This window comes from Globicephala melas, chromosome 12, assembly GCF_963455315.2.
Source record: "Globicephala melas chromosome 12, mGloMel1.2, whole genome shotgun sequence".
Classification (NCBI taxonomy): domain Eukaryota; kingdom Metazoa; phylum Chordata; class Mammalia; order Artiodactyla; family Delphinidae; genus Globicephala; species Globicephala melas.
In genome coordinates, this window is record NC_083325.1 from 14,468,744 (window position 1) to 14,485,370 (window position 16,627).

General features: G+C 58.4%; 1 protein-coding gene across 1 annotated transcript in view; it reads left to right on the top strand.

The window, feature by feature from the left end:
* POLR1A (RNA polymerase I subunit A) overlaps positions 1 to 16,422 on the top strand; it is a 76,625-nt gene extending 60,203 nt beyond the window's left edge. The window contains exons 23-34 of the mRNA XM_030837474.2: positions 590 to 811; positions 1,696 to 1,910; positions 2,959 to 3,126; positions 3,995 to 4,130; positions 4,645 to 4,802; positions 9,664 to 9,790; positions 11,082 to 11,192; positions 11,766 to 12,059; positions 12,808 to 13,008; positions 14,233 to 14,350; positions 14,838 to 15,002; positions 15,386 to 16,422. Coding sequence (XP_030693334.1) covers positions 590 to 811; positions 1,696 to 1,910; positions 2,959 to 3,126; positions 3,995 to 4,130; positions 4,645 to 4,802; positions 9,664 to 9,790; positions 11,082 to 11,192; positions 11,766 to 12,059; positions 12,808 to 13,008; positions 14,233 to 14,350; positions 14,838 to 15,002; positions 15,386 to 15,486 — 2,016 coding nt within the window. The 3' untranslated portion in view covers positions 15,487 to 16,422. The remainder of the gene's footprint in view (positions 1 to 589; positions 812 to 1,695; positions 1,911 to 2,958; positions 3,127 to 3,994; positions 4,131 to 4,644; positions 4,803 to 9,663; positions 9,791 to 11,081; positions 11,193 to 11,765; positions 12,060 to 12,807; positions 13,009 to 14,232; positions 14,351 to 14,837; positions 15,003 to 15,385) is intronic.
* The last annotated feature ends 205 nt before the right edge of the window (positions 16,423 to 16,627 follow it).

Below are 16,627 nucleotides of genomic sequence, written 5' to 3' on the forward strand. Positions count from 1 at the left end.
TAAACTAGAGCGCACCATGGCTGCTGTCTCCCTTCCTCCTCCCTGCAGCCTGGGGACGCAGGTGGCCCTCTGCCCATTTTACAGCCAAGGTAGCTGAGTGGCAGGGTTTCAGGGACGAGCTGGTGAGTGGCAGGGCTTGTGTCTGCACCCAGGCCCTCTGACACACAAGCCCGCGGTTTTCCTACCACACCTTACCGCCCCGAGAGCGATCGTCACCGTTGGCCCAGCAGTCACCCTGTTTTACAGTTTGGGAAACTGAAACTGACATGGCCTGTCCAAGGTCATGAAGCAGGTGGTCGAATTGAAGGTTGTACTCCGGGGTTGGCTCCTTCCCATCTTGGTGGCGCCATGTTCTGGAGGGACTCTGAGTGTCACGGTCTCTCCCCCGTGACCTCAGCTCCTGAGACCGCCAGCTCCCAAGTCTGACTGGCACAGAGTGAGGGCCCTGGTTAGCAGTGGGTGCTCAGACCCCCCCAGGGGCATCGTGAGGGCTCCACACGGGCCACCTCCGTCCTGTGAAGTTGTGTGACGTGGCCCTTGTGTTACGCCCTCATCTCTTTGGTTTTGTCTGTGTGGTCTGTTTGTTTAGGTGATAATGAAATCGAAGCACCTCCATGAAGTTTTATCCAGAGCAGATCCCCAGAAAGCTCTCCGCCACTTCAAAGCCATCAAAAAATGGCAAAGCAAGCATTCCAACACCCTGCTGAGAAAAGGCGCCTTCTTGAATTATTCCCAGAAAATTCAAGCAGCTGTGAAAGCCTTGAACCTCGAGGGCGCAAACCAGAACGGCCGCAGCCCCGAGACTCACCAGGTAATGCTGGGGTTCGGTGGGGGGCGGGGGTGGGCGATCAGTCAGGGGTTGAGGGGATGAGGGAAGGAGTTGTTTTCCCGGTGGAAGGTACAGTCATGAAATCTGGCTTCATTCAGTGCTGGTCAGGAAACATGGCACTCAAATAGGGATTTAAGGAAGGGAATCTTTACAGAGGTGTGGACAGGGTTCCAGGAAACTAGGGCTGGTAAGTTGGGTTCCCACCCGCCCCCCACAGGCAGGAACAGTCACCAGGAGTGGAGAGGGTGGCCGTGGGCAGAGGCCACCTGACAGGAGCCCTCAGTAGAGTTCTGGGCTCCGAGATCCATTAGAGAGGGCGGGGGATGAATGCCCAGCCTCGCTCTCCTCCCACATGCCCTTCTGCTTCTGGGACCTCCCGTCAGCCAAGCACAGCTGGGAGCCAGGAGGCAGGGGAGCGCTTTGGGGCACCGAGCGTGGGAAAGCCTGGGTGGGGGACAGACAGGGATCCAGCACAGTCACCTGGCTTGTGGTGACTGTGTCCTTGTTGACCTGAGACAGCCCTGGCTTTGCCTCTCATCCCAGTATTATTATTAATAGTGCCCCGTTTTACGCTACAAGACACTCAGTTTGGACAGTAACTTAACGTGGTCACCCTGCCTGTGCTTGAAGGGCCAGGACGAATCGCTTGTAGAGTCGTGGTAAAGCAGTGCGCCCTGGGATGGATTCGGTTTCTCCGCGTTTCAGATGTCAAGATGGCCTTCTCATTGCCGTCAGGTTTCTGTCTCTTTCCCCTGTTCTCATTTGAAGCCAGTGCCTCTGATACGCCTTATCTTACTGGGCGTCCCAGGAAGAGAAGCCTATTCCTGGTGTCCTCCAGCATAGCTGAGGCCCATCCTTCCTTTCAGATGTTGAGGATGTGGGCTGAGTTAGATGAGCAAAGCCGGAGGAAATACCAGAAGAAGGCGTCTCCTTGTCCTGACCCCAGTCTGTCTGTCTGGCGCCCAGACATCTACTTTGCGTCAGTGTCGGAAACATTTGAAAAGAAGGTGGATGACTACAGTCGCGAGTGGGCAGCTCAAGCAGAGAGGAGTTACGAGAAATCGGAGCTCTCTCTGGACCGGTAATGACATTGATTTATTGCACAGCACACACACAGGGAGAATCTGCTTCTCAGGCCCTTCCCCGCCCACTCTGGCAGCCTCCTGGGTTCAAGGCCCCAGCAAGAAGGAGGGAAGTGAAACAGAGGGTGCCTTGCAGGCCCTGAGGCCTGTGGGACGGATGAGAGCAGGTAGGCAGGAGTGCACCCCCCATCTGGGCCACGACGGAGAAGAGCGCTCTTTGGGGACAGAGCCCTGCACAGGTGGCCCCTCTCTTGAGTGTGGTGTGGTGGGCACGGTTATGTGAGAATCAGGGAATCTGGTCAGAAGCTGCCAACCCTTCACTGGTTTGAAGTAGCAGGGAGAGAAGACACATCAGGTCAGCAGAAAGTCTGACTTTTGAAAAGAACTTGCGTAGAAACGTAGTTCTGTTACCTTCCTCTGTGTTCAGACGTAATGTCCCATTTAGTCGCTGTTTGTTGAGCCGCTTCCTTGTCCTACGTTCCGGGGTAATACAGTGTTCCTTGGCTGTTCTAAAAGGGCCGGCATCCGTAGGAAGAAGGGTTAGTGAATTATAAAGTTGTGGAGCGCGCACACTTCCGATGTGGCCTGTAGCCATTTGCACTAATTAAGAAAGTAAGCACCCCCTTCCCGCCTCCCCCCCATATCCCCATAATTGCTCAGTGAACCTCTTCCTAGTTTGTACAGAGGGAGGTTTAAGCCCTCTCCAAGCCGTCACAACTACTGGGCAAAAAAAGAATTAACAAAGGGACACGTGAATAGTGAGCTCACTAGTTCCGGGACGTTCTCAGGGTGAACGTGAACAGTCCGAGCCTGGACATCTAGAGCTTCAGCTACCCAGCTGGGCTCTGTGCTGTGTCATTTAGGACATTTCAGGGTCACTGGCCGGAATTTAAGGCTTAGAAGGACCATTTGCTTAGGAAAAAACAAGCCCAGAAAGAGGGAGAGGTAACAGGTCCATGTGCCCTGCTTGTGGGTGGCATTGACAGCTCCTGACAGGCAGGTAGTGTCTGTGCCCCTGACTCCTGCTGTCCCCTGCCCCACCTCCAGGTTGAGGACTCTTCTGCAGCTGAAGTGGCAGCGCTCGCTGTGTGACCCGGGAGAGGCCGTGGGCCTGTTGGCCGCACAGAGCATCGGGGAGCCCTCCACGCAGATGACCCTGAACACCTTCCACTTTGCCGGCAGAGGCGAGATGAATGTCACCCTGGGCATTCCCAGGTGGGGGACTGCGAGGGTGCAGGGGCTGGGTCTGTCCTAGCCCACTCCTGGGGAGGAAGTCATTTCATTAGAGAGAGAGAGAGAGAGACGGTGTCATCAAAGCAGGGGTCAGGGTTGGAATTTCCAGAGCCCAATGGGCTTCTGTGGTTGGATCCATGCCCAGGCCTCTTAGCATCTCCATTTATCTCTCCACCAACTCCTGTATCCAAGTTACCTGAGATGCTTGTGAAACTACATACTCCCGGGGTCAGGCCGTCTGGTTGCCCAACTTCGGGGGCGCCACTCACCTAGAACATGACCCAAAGGGGCCCTGGCCCTTCAGGTAAAAGTACACACCTGGCAGGCTGGTGGTCGCTGGGTGAGAGGAAAGAAAAGAGATCAGGCTCGCCTGCCTGGCCCGGCTACTTTTTAGCAGAGTGACACAGGCTCCCCAGCTTCCTGTGGGAGGGAGGAGGGCGGGGTGCACCATGCAGTCGGGCCGTGCAGGCTGACTGAGCCATGGCCGAGGTCTAGCCGTGGTCCCTGTGCCCAGTGGGAGCGCTGCAGACGCTGCTTCCCTTCCCTGCATCTCTTATTCGTTCAGTAAGCACCCACGCTGTATTGCGAGGCACAGGTGATAGGAAACAGGAAGAAGACACAGCCCTGTCCTTGAGGAGCTCGTGCTCCAGCGGAGGAAGCTGACAGAAGAGTCCCTTGCTGTCACACGCGGGGCCAGAGCTGGGACTCCCTGATCAGCATATCTCCCCCACGAGATCCTGTGGTCTCTCGCAGATCCTCAAAGAACTGTGACATCTTTATGAGAAAGGCCTCGCAAAAGTAAAGAATCGGGGTACCTCTTACGGCCAGATGTGCCCTTGTTCTGTGACAGGTTGAGGGAGATTCTCATGGTGGCCAGCGCCAACATCAAGACGCCCATGATGCGCGTGCCTGTGTTCAACACCAAGAAAGCGCTGAAGAAAGTGAAAAGCCTGAAGAAGCAGCTCACCAGGGTGTGCCTCGGGGAGGTAATTGTCTCCCTGGGACCCAGGGCTGCAGGCTGGCTGCAGGCGTTTTCCTGCATCCTCCCATCCGTCCTCCCAACTCTTCTCCCATCCGGGCAGAACAGCCTTTGCCAGCTGTTCAGACGCTGGCTTAGACTCCACCCAGTGAGAGGGAGGCTTTCTCTGCCAGGTGCTAAGCAGGGATGGATCAGGAAGCTTTAAAGGTAATCACTGGTCTGCAGCATTCTTCGTGCCTTAAGAATCAGGACATCTTCTGGGTCAGCTCACCAGCCCCGCTGGAGCCTGCCCCCTCCAGCCTCAGGCCGTTCTCTGGAGGTGTGCCTACAGGGTGTGGGGGCGTCTCTCTCCCCACCCACCGAGGGATCTACACCAGCAGAGCTTGTTGGAGTTTCTCTGGGATTTTGGCCTGTGGTCCCAGCCCCTGTCCCTGCAAACTCTCAGTTTTCCCATAACCCACTTGTAATACTCAGTCCCAGGCTTTGGGCAAATTGGTTTCTGTCTGTCAATCTGGTTCTAGGTGTTGGAGAAAATTGATGTCCAGGAGTCCTTCTCTATGGGGGAGAAACAGAACAAGTTCCGGGTGTACGAGCTGCGGTTTCAGTTCCTGCCACACGCGTACTACCAGCAGGAAAAGTGCCTGAGACCCGGGGACATCCTGCATTTCATGGAAACAAGGTCAGGACTCAGGCCGTGCTTATTGCTTGACTTTGTCGTGGACCTTGAGGGCTTCTGGCCACAGGACTCCCAGAGACCGGGTGCTTTTGCGCAAATGATTCCTTCAAAGGAGGTGTTTAGAAAAGGAACAGGTCCTGCAGCCTCATGTGGCTTGTGGGTATGACTGCATTAACCACATTCCCATCTCTGCCCCCTGTTTTTCTCTCTGGCCCATGAGTCTCGGGTACTCGGGTTTTGTAGGCTTTAAGATGGAGGAGGTCATGTACCATAAAGAGAGCAGAGCCCCGTCGCAGTGGTGCTGCTGTGACGTCAGACCAGCACGTGGTGTTAATTTCTGTCATGATGCGGTTCCTGATACACCTACATTCTGCTAGGAAGGAGCAGTGTGCTGACGGCACGCTGCTCTTGAACACAGGTCTATAACTGGGGTTACCTTCAGCTTCTTAGAGCAATTCTGGTTCCCTTCTGGTGGGGAGAAGGAACATCCATTTTCTCTCCGGTTCAAGTCACTGTTGGCCATTGGAAAGCACGGGCCACAGTGCTGAGTGCGCAGGAGTAGGATGGGGGTCATACTGGGGCTGGGGGAGCCAGGAGGAGCCAGCGAAGCACTTCCGACTGGCCACCTGACCCTGGATTGCAGTGCGCAGACTCAGATGGCTGCGGGGCCAGCAGGTGAGAAGGCCGGTGAGGCAGGTTGGGGGCCTCCGTCCGGCTGGAGAGCGCGTCACCGGCCTCAAGCGGGCAGGGATGTGGGCCAGGGTGGCCAGACCTTCTGATGCAGAAAAATAAGAAGAAAACCGCCTCTCCTTTTTCTTTCTTTGGCTGTTTGCTTGCTTTTACTTTTTCTAGATAAATCTTCTCTAATTTGTAAGCATTGGCAACTAATTCATATCTTTTTAAAAGCCTGGTGAGGGGACTTCCTGGTGGTCCAGTGGTTAAGACTCTCCGCTTCCAATGCAGGGGACACAGGTTCGATCCCTGGTCAGGGAACTAAGATCCCACATGCCACGCAGCACAGCCAAAAAACTAACTAACTAACTAAATTAATTAATTAAAAAAAAAAAAAAAGCCTGGTGAGGCTGAAATAGATCCCATATGTCAGCAGGATTTGGCCACGGACCACTAACCACTGTCTTGAGTCTAGAACAGCCCTCAGGTTTTCCGGAGCTGCTTGGAAGTAGAGAACTGATGGCAGAGTTGAGGCAGGACGTCTGTGCACTCAGTCATCCCACAAATATTTACTGAGTGATGCCCACTCACAGGCTAGGCCCCAGGGCAGTGTGGCTGGGAGGGAGTGACTGTCCTGCCATGGGCCCTGTTCTGCCCTCACCTGAAGATGTGGACTGGCTGCAGCCTGGCCCCCGAAGCAGGTGGCACGTAGGATGGCGGGTGTTGTGGTAGATGAGCTTGGATGTGAACTCCGCCCTTTTTACGGGGGAGCTTGCTGGGCCTCGGAAGCACCTATGTCGCTCTTCGCCTGGGTGGAGGAGGCTCATCTTATCAGGCAGGCCCAGTGCTCTCGGGGTGCTGGGTCACGGCGCAGGAGACCTGTCTGTGCCCCAGCTGCCGGCTCATTAATTAACCGGGAGGAACACCACTCCCAGGCGTGCCGCTGTCTGTGCCGGCCAGGCGGCCCTTCCCTGAGAAATCGGAATTCGGATCACGTGGCCTCCTGAGAATTACCAGGAGCAGGCGGAGTCTGCGATCTGCCCCATTTCTCTGCATCTCAGATGTGGGCCTGCCAAGCAGGTAGGTCACAGGAGGCGTGCCCCAGGCTGTGCTCAGAGTTCTTTCTCTTTACGTTGCCTTGGGGAATTGAAAATTCATCACTTTTTTAAAAGTTCTTCTTGGTAAGGAGGAGCCCTGGCTTCTTCCCAGTGGTGACAGACTTAGTCAGCTCCTTCTTTGTATTTGGCTCGTGCGCTTGCAAGGCTGTGATGAACAAAGCCATGTGCAGTCACGCCTGGTGGAGCTGCCCTGTGACTTGGGCAGGGGGGCCAGAGGGAGCAGCACGTGGAAGGGGCTGTGGTTGGGCTGCCTTTGCCAGGCCTGGGCAGTGAAGCAGCCTCATGCAGGCCCCCTGGAGACCACACGGGGATGGGGGTGTGCCTTCAGAAAAGCCCCCCCCCCCCCGCCGGGAGCATTTTCTTTTTCCTTTCTCCCTTCCTCTTCTCTCTCTTCCCTCCTTCTGTCCCAGCTGTGGGATCTTGAGACTCTTTTGACACAGATTGGAGAAAAAAAATAGAGACACAGAGGCGCTTCCCTAGATGGAGGTGTAGAAGCCGTGAAGCTCCCCTCAGTATCTGTCCTGGCGCCCACCCCTTTGGACGTGTGTAAATGATCTGGAAGGTGGGCCGGGGTGGTGAGGTGGCAGGAGTACCGAGCTAGGTGGCAGGGGTGTGTGAGTTCCACGGCCTGCGGTCCCCAGCCGTGTAACACAGAGCCGGCAGTCTGCGGTGAGAGCTTCTGTGGGTCTGACTCTGCAAACAGCAGGTGGTGGAGCTGTTGGCAGGCACTTTCGGAAACAGCCGAGGGTCATGTTCCCTGCTGGTAATTATTTATGTGGGACGGAGGTTTCTGTGCAGCTGCCCCCCTCCGGTTCCCCCTCGGTTGCCACATTCTGACATACAGCACGACCTTCACAGAGCAGTCACTGTGGGCCTCCGGTTTCCCGGCTCTGGGCAGAATCACAGAAGGGCAGACTCTCTGTACCCCCGGGAGAACTTCTGGCACACAGGTGACATGCCTGCCACTTACCGTTCAGGGGGTTATTCTCCTTTCTCACCTTCTGTCACGTTCTGCACTGGTCCTGTTCACCAGAAGAGGCAGGCAGGGTAGAGAGGATTTGCACCGGGGGGGGGGTTAGGGAAGGTCTCTTGGGGGGTTCCATCTGTGCTTAGACCCCCACCGTGGGCCTGGGCGCGGCTCCAGCAGGTCGATGGGAGGCTGGGGAAATTGATGGCGGCGCACATGGCCCGCACAGACGCCCGACGATGCACGTGCAGGGGGCGGGAGCAGGTGGGGGATTGGGGTTGAGGCCAGTTGCGAGGATTGAAGTGCTGGCAAGGGAGCCTCAGAGGGGTGATGTCACCTGAAGGGACAGGCCAGGGCGGCAGCCTCACAGCAGAGGGAGGCGACAAGCAGCTTCTGTGTGCGGAGGCAGCCCAGCTTCACACCCCGTCCGTGTCATTTCGCGCCCTGCAGTCTGCGCTGCAGGCTCAGGCGTGGGGCAGGGGCGGTCCCAACACTTACAGACGGAGTCAAGGCCCTCGTCTGTCTCTGTCTCCAGGCTCTGGCAGAACAGAGACTTGAACCAGAGCCTGTCCTTTCGGAAACGTCTCTTCCGCCCCTTCCTCCCGGGTGGCCCGTATCTTTCTAAAGTCAAGCCGGGCTTCTCCCCTGTCTGGCCCTCTGGTCTCCGTCCACAGCACCTGGTGACCAGGCTCTTCCTTGGGTCGGTGGTGAGGAGGCTTTTTTCTGCCAAGGGTAGAAGCTCAGCCAAAACCCTGTACAGCTTTAAAACGTTGGGGAAAAAAAATAGTGGGGAGGGAGAGGAGCAGTCTTTTGTTTTGTTTTGTTTTGTTTTTTTAGCGGTACGCGGGCCTCTCACTGTTGTGGCCTCTCCCGTTGCGGAGCACAAGCTCTGGACGCGCAGGCCCAGTGGCCATGGCTCACGGGCCCAGCCGCTCCGCGGCATGTGGGATCTTCCCGGACTGGGGCACGAACCCGTGTCCCCTGCATCGGCAGGCGGACTCTCAACCACTGCGCCACCAGGGAAGCCCCAGTCTTTTGTTTTTAATGAACAAAATAGTAAACATCTGACCTGCCTGCTTCTCCAGTTAAAGCTCTAAGTGCCTGTCTTTTCATCCTTCCTTTGCCCTCAGGGCTGGTACATAGTGGGCCCATCATAGGCGCTCGGAGAACACAGGAAGGCTGGCTGGGCAGATGAGGAACTGATACTTTATATAATTAAAAGAAGGCTGTTTGATGTGCTGCTATGGCCTGATGCAGAAGGTGGGCAAGAGGTTATATGAAGAAAGGAGCAGGGGGCGGGAGACAGGGTGAGGCCCAGAGGAAGCAAGAAATAGATAACTCAGGAGGGAAGGACCCAGGGGCCAGGAAAGGTCCTCTGGGCTCTGCCTCAAGTTGGTCCTTTTAAATTGGTTTCATTCTAACCTGTCGACATGATTTACTGCCACAAATTAAGTTATCACCGACTTGGAGATCCCGATAAGCTCTTCCACGTCTTAGTTCTCTCATCAAATTGTCGGGGGTCCCACACCAAGGAGACAGGAATTGCCAGCCCCGAGCAGTGCCACTTCCTGGAGATGCGGTAGGCGGCGGGCTGGGGGCGGCCCTCGTCCCGGCCTGGACTCCCCTCTCCCGCTGCAGGCCCTGCCACCCTAGTTAGACGGCCACCACACAGCACCAAGAACTGTCACTTGCTGAGCAGCCAGCCTGCCAGGCCCCATGACAGGTATCGGATGTGGGGTTGTTTCTAATCCCTAAAGCAAGACTGCATGGTATCTATTAATACCTGCGTTTTCCAGACGAGAGAGGTAAAGCTCAGGAGGCCATCTGTGGTGATCGAGGCCACGCACCCTGGGAGTGGCAGGGCACGTATTCAGTCCAGGCCTGTTGGGTGTGGAGCAGTGTTCCTTCCGATGCGCCATATACCACCCAGAAACAGCAGGAGGGGGAAAAGTGAGCTGACGGGAGAGGCAGGGTCTCCGTCTCCTGTAGAAGTCCCCAACGTCACCTTAGGCGGGTGTGAGATCCTTAGAGCGTCCTGTCCCCACAGTGAGGGGAGAATGGAGGTGCTGGTCCTGAACGGGGCTGCGTGGCTTTCATCTCGTTTCAGATTCTTTAAAATTCTGATGGAATCCATCAGAAAGAAGAATAGTAAAGCATCGGCTTTCAGAAGCGTAAACACGCGGAGAGCTACCCAGCGGGATCTAGACAACGAAGGCCAGTCGGAGAGGAGTCGGGTGAGCGAGTCCCCTGAGGGCCCCTTGGGGAGGGGGAGGGTCCAGGGCTGGGGAGCACATTGGATGGCGGCTCACTGAGTCGGTTCTCCTAGGACGGCTCTGCGACCATGCTCGGCGCCCCTTGAGCCCCTTCCTGCTGTCGGCCCATCTCTCCACCTACCTTAGCGTTTATCCACTGTTCTGAGAGAGCCGGAAAGCAACACTTTCTTCTTGAGTGTGGCGGGCCACGTCGGGCAGCATAGTCTGCCTGGCCCTGGGTGAGGGCCCCAGGTCTTCCATCTCTCTGCTCTCAGGGACCCCTCTGTCGGTGGTTTTTTTTCTCCTGAGGTTAGACTCAAAGTAATGGTACCCACTGAGGTCTTGGAAGTTCTTTTTCTGGTTCCATTCACTCTGCCTTTGACTTACCTAGGCCAGATGAATTGAGGCCCACGGAGTACTAGGCAAGGACCAGAGAGGCATTTTGAAGCCGGGAAGTTGGGCTACAGTGACGAAAAAGGATAGAGCCAGGGAAAAACCCGTGGAGGCAAAACAGTCCAGGACTGATGGTACCTCATCCGCCAAGAGGCCCAGGAGCGGCGTGGGGCAGGTCCCTGGGTGTCGTCTGAGCCGGCGGTTGGTAGGGCTGTGCTGTGCTTGGACAGGGCCACAACGAAGACCGGTCCCATCCCTTCCCGGCTCGGTGACCTCAGCTATGTCACCTCCTCTCTCTGGGCCTGTCTCCTCATCCCTAAAATGAGGGCGTGGCCTACCTAGAGAGAGAGAGTGCCAGGTCTCCTGCCCCGGGGTCTACCAGTTGGCTAGCTCAAGCACAGATGGGCATGGGATGTCTTTGAAAGGCTGCCTGGTCTTAATTCTCAGATCACCCAGAAGGAGACTACAGGGAACTAGGAACTAAGGCCAGGAGAAAGGTATAAATATTTGGCTTTTAAAATACCAAGACAACTCTTTCCCTTCATCTCCACCCATAACAAAAATACTTGGAATAACACCTTCTTTTCATGACGTGAAAAGCCTCGGCACTTCCTTTCTTTGGTTTCTTTTTTTTAAATGCAGGATTTTGCGAGTGGTGCGTGTAGAGATGTAGGGTGCAGAGAAGGAAGCGTGGAGTCCAGGGGTGGGTAGGGGGGTGGAAGGTAGGTAGATGGATAGTTGGCAAGGTGATAGGTGGCTGAACGATGATGAGCGGATGGGTGGGTGTGCAGGTGGGTGGCTGGGTGAGTGTGGTGGGTGGAGAGATGGATTCACCAGGGTATTAGAGCTCATCTTTCTCTTTCTTGTCCCCACACCCCAGGGAGAGCAGGAAGGCGACGAGGAAGAGGAGGGGCACATCGTGGACGCCGAAGCTGAGGAGGGAGACGCTGATGCCTCGGACGCCAAACGCAAGGAGAAACAAGAGGAGGAGGTGAGGGGACCCCTTTGTCACAGATGAGGGCTCGCCTCCTGGTGCATGAGGCCACGCCTGTGCGTCATGCTGGAACCATCAGGAGCCTTGCAGCAAGGCGGGCTGCCCAGCGCACCAGTGGACTGAGAAGGTGGTGCTCATGGGGTGGCGGGTGGGCAGGGGCTGGCCGTCCCTGCGTCTGAATCAGATTCGAGGACCCAGAGGCCTTTGGCAGGGGGAGGAAGTCGGGCTGCCTCCTGTCTTTGCCGTGAAAATTCTTCCTTCTCCTGCCCGTTACTGGTCCTCCACTGCCCTGGTTGCTGCCAGGACAGAGGGCGGTGTGGCAGGGCTGAGCGGCTCCACGGGTGCGAGAGCTAGAGGCGCGGGGCGGGGTTCAGCTCAGAGGAGGGGGCCCAGGGGCTGAGGGGCTGGCATCCCCAGGGGAAGCAAGGAGGACGGCGGCCGGGCCGACGGAGCAGGCGGGGCCGGGGTCAGCCAGCAGCTGAGGCCTCTGCAGGGGCACCTGTTGGGCAGGCCAAGTCCAAACGGCTGGTGGGGCCCGAGTGACGTGGCCTGTGCTCCGCCCCCCGCCAGGTCGACTACGAGAGTGAGGACGAGGAGGATGGCGAGGACGGCGAGGACCTGCAGGAGGAAGGGACCGTCCTCGGGGAAGGCACTCCCCGGGCCCAGGCGCAGGAGGAGGAGGGGGGCTCAGGCCCCGAGGAGGACTCGCTCCCCGCTGCCCCACTGGCGCAGCCGTGGAAGCCCACCCGCAGCCGGGAGCCCCAGGACGCCGAGGCGGTGGAGCGCCGGGTGCAGGCCGTGCGCGAGTGCCACCCGTTCATCGAGGACTACCAGTACGACACCCAGGACGGCCTGTGGTGCCAGGTCAGTGCCGGGGCGGCCACCGGCTGCTCTCGTCTCCACCCCGGGTCCCTTAAAGAGGCTGGTGACAGCCGTGCACCTGCTACCCCCGGTCATGGCCTCGCACATTTGATTCTCACACCCTCGTGGGCCAGTCCTCTCTCTGCACGGGGATCTGAGCCACCAGACCCTACGGGTGCTTTCACGTTGTGCTTCAGGCCTCAGCACAACACGTGTGTTGACGTGTATCGGTTGTCATAGAGACGGGCAGAGACACTTCACTCCTCGCACCGCCTTTGTTCCTGGTCCCCAGCTTCAGCACTGCAGTGTTGCCTGAGAGACTCGGTGGCTTGGATGCCTGGACGTCTGTACACGCAGACTGGCGTTCTAGTCCTTTCCTTCGATCCGATTCATTGGTTCCTAAGTGGTAACGTGGGTACGGAGCCTTGACCGGGATTGCACCCGTGAAAGGACACGTGTTGTGCTTTGTGGTGATTGAAAGGATATCAAGGGTGGTGTGAGTGGATGTGATTTTCACCGTTCTCACCGACATCTGTGAAAACGTTGCTCTGCTCTTTCCTCCTCAGCGGACTGGAGGTGGCTGCCGTGTGGCCGCAAAGGCACCCAGCATTCACAGGCCCGGCCCGCCACCCGCTCACCCCAGCAGGGCCGCGGTGTTCCCTAGTGGGGCTCCGGAGGCGTCTCCCGGGGAGCCCGGGCAGTGGGTCTGGGGCGGCCCTCTCCCCGGCCCCAGCTCTCCCTCCTCTTGCAGGTGATGGTGAAACTCCCTCTCATCAAGGTCAACTTTGACATGAGCTCCCTGGTAGTGTCCCTGGCCCAAGGCGCCATCGTCTACGCAACCAAGGGCATCACGAGGTGCCTCCTGAACGAAACCACCAACAGTAAGAACGAGAAGGAGCTCGTCTTAAACACAGAAGGCATCAACCTCCCGGAGCTGTTCAAGTACGCCGAGGTGCGTGGCCCCACTCCCTCCTGGGCTGTTCGCGCTCCCAGCCCAGGGTCCCCGAACCGAGTCTGCACCTCCCGGCCCACCTCCCGGGGACCCCTGATGCACATGAGCCTGGTAAGGCTTGCAGTACGGAACCGGCTTAACTTTACAGAACCCAGAGTTTCCCAAATCACTTTGAGTACAGTTTCTTCTCCTTGAAATTAAAACCTTCCCGAAGTAGACTCGTAAGAAGTAGTTTTCTGAGTCGCTGGCCTGGGGGCTGCTCACTTTACCGGGTGAAGGAGGCCCTGGGTGCAGAGGGGCCCCGCTCCGCCCCCCACGCCCAGCAGAGGCCTGTGCGCCCTGTTCCGCCTGCTCCCCCACCCTTTCCTCTGGGCTCTCTCCTGCTTCCCCTCAGCTTCACGGAGCCTCCCAGAACCTTCCGAGGTGCTCTCGACCCGTGGGCGCGAGTTTTCCCCACAGAATTCTGAGTTGCCGGGACCAGCTCACTCTTCCCTGGTCCGCGCGCACCAAGCTGGCGAGGCTCTCCGGCCTCACACGCACCCCCCCCGCCCCGCACCCCCCTGCCCCACTAAGGCCCCTTCTGCCCCGGAGCCTCTCACAGGCTGCTTTCCCGGAGGACGCAGCAGGCAGAGCTCATGCCTCCCGAGAGCCGGCCACTGACAGGCCGAGCTCCGCGTCGTGCTCGTGGGATTTGTCCAGACGAGGCCAGGCAGGCCACCAGGGTCTCTGCTGTTGCCTCTGGGGTGACCTGCCACAGTGCAGAGCCACCGTGGGCCCCCCGGGGCAGCCGACCTGGAGCCCCAGGCCCCTGATAGGGCCCGGCTGACCCCCATGCAGCAGGCCCAGCCCTGCTCCCCATGCCTGGGGGAGGCGTTTGGGTCTCTGCTGAGGAACTTGCCTCGCCTACCAGGGGAAGCCTCTATCCTAGGAAACAGGTCTCTCCATTAAATAGACAAACACCATTCTTCCTGTTGACTGTAAAGCAGGTACCAAGTCATCCTCTAGCCCTGCTGATGATGAGACAGACCTTGGGGCCTGGCCAGCGTGCTGTTGGCAGCTCTGCCTACACTGTTTCCTTTCGCTAGTCCTGGGCCACCTCGCAACCACTTTGTCATCAGCTGTGCTTGAGTGCCAGCCAGGCGGGGGGGTCGGCCTGGGGGGGTGTGTCCGCAGGAAGGGGCAGAAGGCCAGGCCCTCCAAACCAACCTCTCCCTCCTCCCCCAGGTCCTGGATTTGCGTCGCCTCTATTCCAATGACATCCATGCCATGGCCAGCACCTACGGCATCGAGGCCGCGCTGCGGGTGATCGAGAAGGAGATCAAGGATGTGTTCGCCGTGTACGGTAAGAGGGGCTGCGGGCGGCGCTCGGGAGGTCCTGGGGTGTCAGTCCAGCTCCGCAGGGAACTGAAATAGGGGCACGGTGAGCATGGAGCCCGTCGGGGATCCTCAGAACCACTGTGGAGAGGGAGTCCCTTGTGGGTCAGTCTTGTCAGTCCTGTCCCCGAGGCCTCCTAGCGTGTTTCTCGTCTGCTGGCCTCTGAGGGAGAGTCTGCTTCCTCATCCTGCCTTCAGGGTTTCAGTTCCCAAGTGCAAACAGTGATTTAGGGTCTTGTGTCCTGCAAGGCTGCTTTCCGTGCTGCTGGATGGAAGTGGAGAGAGATGTAGTAATGGTGACCGGGGAGGGAGGGCTGCCCGCCGAGGTCGGGGGTTAGGGAGCTGAGTGAGTAGGTGACGGAGCTGGAGGGGGGCGCCCTCGTGTCAGGTGATGCGGCTGCCATCGTCCCCTCATCACTGCTTAACCCTCCCTTCGGTTGCCGCCCGTGTGACAGGCATCGCCGTTGACCCCCGCCACCTCTCCCTGGTCGCTGACTACATGTGCTTCGAGGGTGTTTACAAGCCGCTGAACCGCTTTGGGATCCGGTCGAACTCCTCCCCGCTGCAGCAGATGACGTTTGAGACCAGCTTCCAGTTTCTGAAGCAGGCCACCATGATGGGTCAGTCGTGGGCAGGTGCCCTTGGCCTCCCCTCTCCTGAGTCTGCTCTGGGCAGATGGGCTCGTCCCTCGGGCACCTCTCCACACGCCTCGCACGCAGGGGAGATCTTGGCATCTCACTGCGGGAAGCAGCTGGCAGGGGCGGGCAGCAGATGGGAGAGCTGCCTCTGCCTTTTGGAGAAGAAGGAGAGGGTCTTCCTCTCTTCGAAATGCAGGAGCAGCGCGGCCTCGTTCCCGTCAGACCCTGAGCCTCAGCACCACCCCTCGTGGCCTCGGAGGTGCCCCACCCGCCCAGCCTCAGTGCTGAGTGCCGCCCCCCCTCGCCTTCCACCGCCCCCGGCTTCTCCCTCAGCCAACTAACGAGCACTCTGGTGTCTCTCCCAGGATCCCACGATGAGCTGAGGTCACCGTCAGCCTGCCTCGTGGTTGGGAAGGTCGTCAAGGGCGGGACAGGCCTCTTCGAGCTCAAGCAGCCCCTGAGATAGCAGCCCCTGCGCACTGGCCGCCTGGCCTGCCCGTCACAGGAGAGGACCGGGAGACCGGAGTCCCGGGCAGTTCATGGTGACGGTGCAGAGCCCGGCAGTGACTTTGGGGGGTCCAAAAAGCAGCCGGCCTCTGGGCTGGACTGGCTTCACCTGGAAAGTGGCTACATTGCTCATCCCTGCCCCTCCCCATCTCACGATGCACACGAGGTCCACCAAGTCCCCCGAGCCCCTCCGAGGCGGCCGGACCTCCCCCTGTGCTGCAGGAGGCCTTGGAGGTGGAACCCCTGGCCGCCCCCAGGGTAGGGGCGCGAGGTCTCAGTGCTGTGAGCAGCCAGTGACTGCAGGCAGGCTTGCTGCGGGCTCACGACGAGCGGGGCCCCTGCTGCTGCGTGGCCTGCCCCTTCTGGCCGCACCAGCCCCTGGGGACAGAGTTCCCAAAGAGGCCCCCGCTAAGGTTCTTTCTCTGGAACAAGCACAGGATGGTGGAGACCTCTACCCACCCAGCTTCCGTGCCTGGGGCAGAGCCCTGGCCCTGCTGGCATGTGGCTACGTGTCCTTCTGAACCAGATCAGCCCTGAGTCCGGGGCTGGTCTCTTCGGGGCCCCAGCGGCTCACCCCCAGACATAAAACCCTGGATCCCCAGCCGGGCTGTACCGCTTGAGCAAGTTGCCCGGCTGTCTCCCTAGCTCTGCTCTCAAGCCAGCACTGAGGCCTGCGTCCCTGTGCAGGCTCTGCTCCATCCGGGGTCATCCGGGCTCCCTTGACCTTTGGTACCAGCAGCAGGCGGCCCTGACATGGACAGAAAAATCAGAGGACTTGTGCCGAGGCTTTGTAAAACCAGACGCTGTTTCTATTTTTGTCTAATGTTATTCCAACTCAGGCTGAGTAATAAACATCACTGGAACTAGCTGTTGGGAGGAAAAAAGTCTAAAAGACTGCGGGCTTTTTGGTTTTGTTCTTTGCTCTTTGGTTTGTGGTTTCTACATCTGTGACTTGAGAGCCTGGGACTGGAATTACTCAGCGCAGTCACATCTCAGATTCCTCTTCCTGTTTTTTTGGCAGAGGACGTGGAGGGAGAGCTCAGCCCTGGCAGCCTCCCACTCTGACCCCTGCCTGGCCCTGTGGTGTCCCCCTTCCACAG